The 2,964-nt window shown below is 36.2% G+C and overlaps 1 protein-coding gene across 1 annotated transcript; it reads right to left on the bottom strand.

Annotated features, from left to right (window-relative positions):
* Positions 1–1,326: 1,326 nt before the first annotated feature.
* Positions 1,327–2,435, bottom strand: LOC118739739. The gene is made up of 2 exons (XM_036471250.1): positions 2,138–2,435; positions 1,327–2,104 (listed from the first exon to the last, which is right to left on the bottom strand). Exons 1-2 carry the CDS (start codon positions 2,433–2,435, stop codon positions 1,500–1,502), a joined length of 903 nt encoding a protein of 300 aa, XP_036327143.1. The 3' UTR covers positions 1,327–1,499.
* Positions 2,436–2,964: the final 529 nt, after the last annotated feature.

The following is a 2,964-nucleotide window of genomic DNA, read 5'->3' as shown; positions in this document are numbered from 1 at the left end:
AACTTCCTGTTGTAGAACACCCCCAATAGCTCTACTCGATGCATCTACAGCAATAGACAGAATTGCATTACTGTTGAAATGCGTTAACAGTGTTTTCCTAGCAAAACTCTCTTTAACTTGCTTAAATGCATATACTGATTCATCAGTCCATTGGAGCACTTTATCTTTGCTCTTCGATGCTTTTGTTATCATACTATATATTGGGTCAAGCATTGCGGCAAGTTTTGGTATATACCTATGATAGAAGTCCATCATTCCTACAAACTTCTGCATTTGTTTGATAGTTATTGGTTGACCGAAATCAAGAATAGATCGGACTTTTTCCTCTGATGGTTGTATACCCTCGGATGATATGTTATACCCTAGGAAACTGATCTTTTCTGCTCCGAAAATGCATTTAGATGGCTTAATATTCAAACCGTACTTATCTAAACGCTGGAATAGCATATTTAAATGCTTTAAATGTTCTGCTTCGTCTTTGCTAGCTATCAATATATCGTCCAGATAAACAAAAGTAAAATCTAAATCGTGTAACACCTCATTTATGAATCTTTGAAATGTTTGTGCTGAATTTCGTAAGCCAAAAGGCATCCTGACGAATTCGAACATTCCAAATGGTGTGGTTATAGCGGTCTTATGGATATCTTCCTCTGCAACTGGTATCTGGTGGTACGCCCTAACTAAATCTATTTTTGAAAATATTTTCTTATTTTGAAATTCAATATGTAAATCGTGAATGTGTGGTAACGGATATCGGTCGGGTATCGTGATCAAGTTAACTCTTCGGTAGTCGCCACAAGGACGCCAGTCAGTTGCGTCTTTTTTAGGTACCAGGTGCAGTGGCGATGCTCCGTGGGATTTAGATGGACGACATATCCCGGATTTCAGTAAAAAATCGAATTCAGCCTTTGCTATTTTGTATTTGATTGGATCTAAGCGTCTCGGGCTACAGAATGGTAATACTCCATTTGTTATGATATGATGAACTGTCGAATGCTCAACTTTTTTGTTATAATCTGGTTTAGAAATTAATGAAGGAAAATTCTTTATAAGCTTTGTATATTGGTTTTCAACCGAAAATATTTTTGGCAAAGAGATATTACAAAACGCAGATATTGCGTCGACAGACAAGTTAGTTAAGGGATCTATTAACCTCTTATTTTTTATATCTATTAAGAGTCCATACTTCCCTAAAAAATCTGCCCCTATGATGGGTTTAGAAATGTCAGCAATAAGAAATATAAACGGAAATTCCCGACGAAGTCCCAAATTAACATTTAATAATTTCTTTCCATAGGTCGAAATCATACTGCCATTTGTAGCAGTTAAAATAATGTCGGAAGATCGTTTGTGAATTTTGAATTTGGAGGAAGGAAGAACTGAAATTTCGGCACCACTGTCTATTAAAAATTTAAGCTTACTTTCTTTGTCTAATACAAATAAGCGACGTGTTGAAAATTTCAAATTGCCATTGTTAGTCGCTGCAACAACAGCATGTCCTAGTTTGTCGAGTCAAAATTATTTCTTTTAAAGGCACACGGTTCTTCACACTTACGTGCTTTACTACCAAAACGGAAATGGTACCGACAGACCCAATTTTTAGATTGAGACTTACTACGTGACTGGGAATTTTTATTATTACTAAAATACCTCCTTCTTGATCGTGATGGTCTATCATATATTTGCGTTTTAATCTCATTAATGTCCAACTGCAAACGATTAAAACTTTCACACATTTTCGTCGTAACCTTCGCTAAATCTTCCACAATTTTCCCTAAGTCATCAAAATTATTTGAAGAAGTAAGTACTTTACTTTTAACAGCACAAATTTCACTACCACTGGTAATTTCCCAAATTTTATCAGCGAGTTGCAAGAGATCATTAATATTATTTAAATTAGCGCTGGTTAATGCAACATACAAACTTTTAGGTAGTTTCCGCAACCAAATATTTTTTAAGAAAATCGGGTCTATAGTGCTACCCGCTAACTGACCAAGGGTCCTATAATACTCGGAAGGTTTGCGATCCCCTATCTCAGTATCTGACAAAATTTTATCAAGTCTTCTCTGCTCGCTTAAAGAATGTCGGTCAATGAGAACTTTTTTTAAATTTTCATAAGTCTCAGTCTGAGGTGGATTTTGTATAACATCAAGTACATTCGCAATAACTTCTTGAGGCAAGGCAGTTATAACGAACTCGTACTTGGTCGAATCCCTACTAATTCCCTTTGTAGCAAATTGCATCTCGGCATGCACGAACCATGCTTCAGGACAGTTAGACCAAAATTGTGGTAATTTTACCGAAGTAGCACAAATTTCAGACCTGTCATACGGATTACGTATATTATCTTGTGACACCTCACAGGGATCTTCAATATCAATCAGAGACCTACCAAGTCTATCCCCAGCACCTTTTTCTTGAGGAGAACGCAACATATTGGAAGAAGGTTTACAAAAAATTAACTGTTTTTTTTTGTATTTAAAAATAAAATAAAATTGTCTGAGTGTAAAATTTAACACAACTAAACTACGTTAACATAAACTTATCTATTTAGATGTTTTGCTTGATGACGGTTTGAATGCTGAATGTCTCGCCGTTGTTGTTGTTACTGCTGCTGCTGTTGAGGAGGTGGTAGCATTGGTGTTGATCCGTCTGGATATATATGTATATATATTTGGGTTTGCGTTGTAGCGTTGTAGCGTTAACAGTTTGCGTAGATAATGTTTGGTTGAAATATTTAATCTCCAAAGATATAGATAACAACGAAGACGTAGTTGAATGTCCGCTTTGTATTGAGTTGTAGGAGGTTGATGATCTGAACTTCTTTCAATGCACCGAAAATCCTGCGGATTTCACGCCTCTGACTCAGGAGCAAATTCTGGCCTTCAAATCACAAAAAAAATAATTCCTCCAAAAGCGTAAGCAGAAGGTTTGCGTGACAGGGGAATGCAAACATTTATCGAA

The sequence above is a fragment of the Rhagoletis pomonella genome, unplaced genomic scaffold (genome assembly GCF_013731165.1).
Source record: "Rhagoletis pomonella isolate Grant_MI unplaced genomic scaffold, Rhpom_1.0 Rhpom_scaffold_00005, whole genome shotgun sequence".
NCBI classification, from domain to species: domain Eukaryota; kingdom Metazoa; phylum Arthropoda; class Insecta; order Diptera; family Tephritidae; genus Rhagoletis; species Rhagoletis pomonella.
Note: the sequence above shows the minus strand (reverse complement) of the source record. Positions and strands in the feature narration are given on the sequence as shown.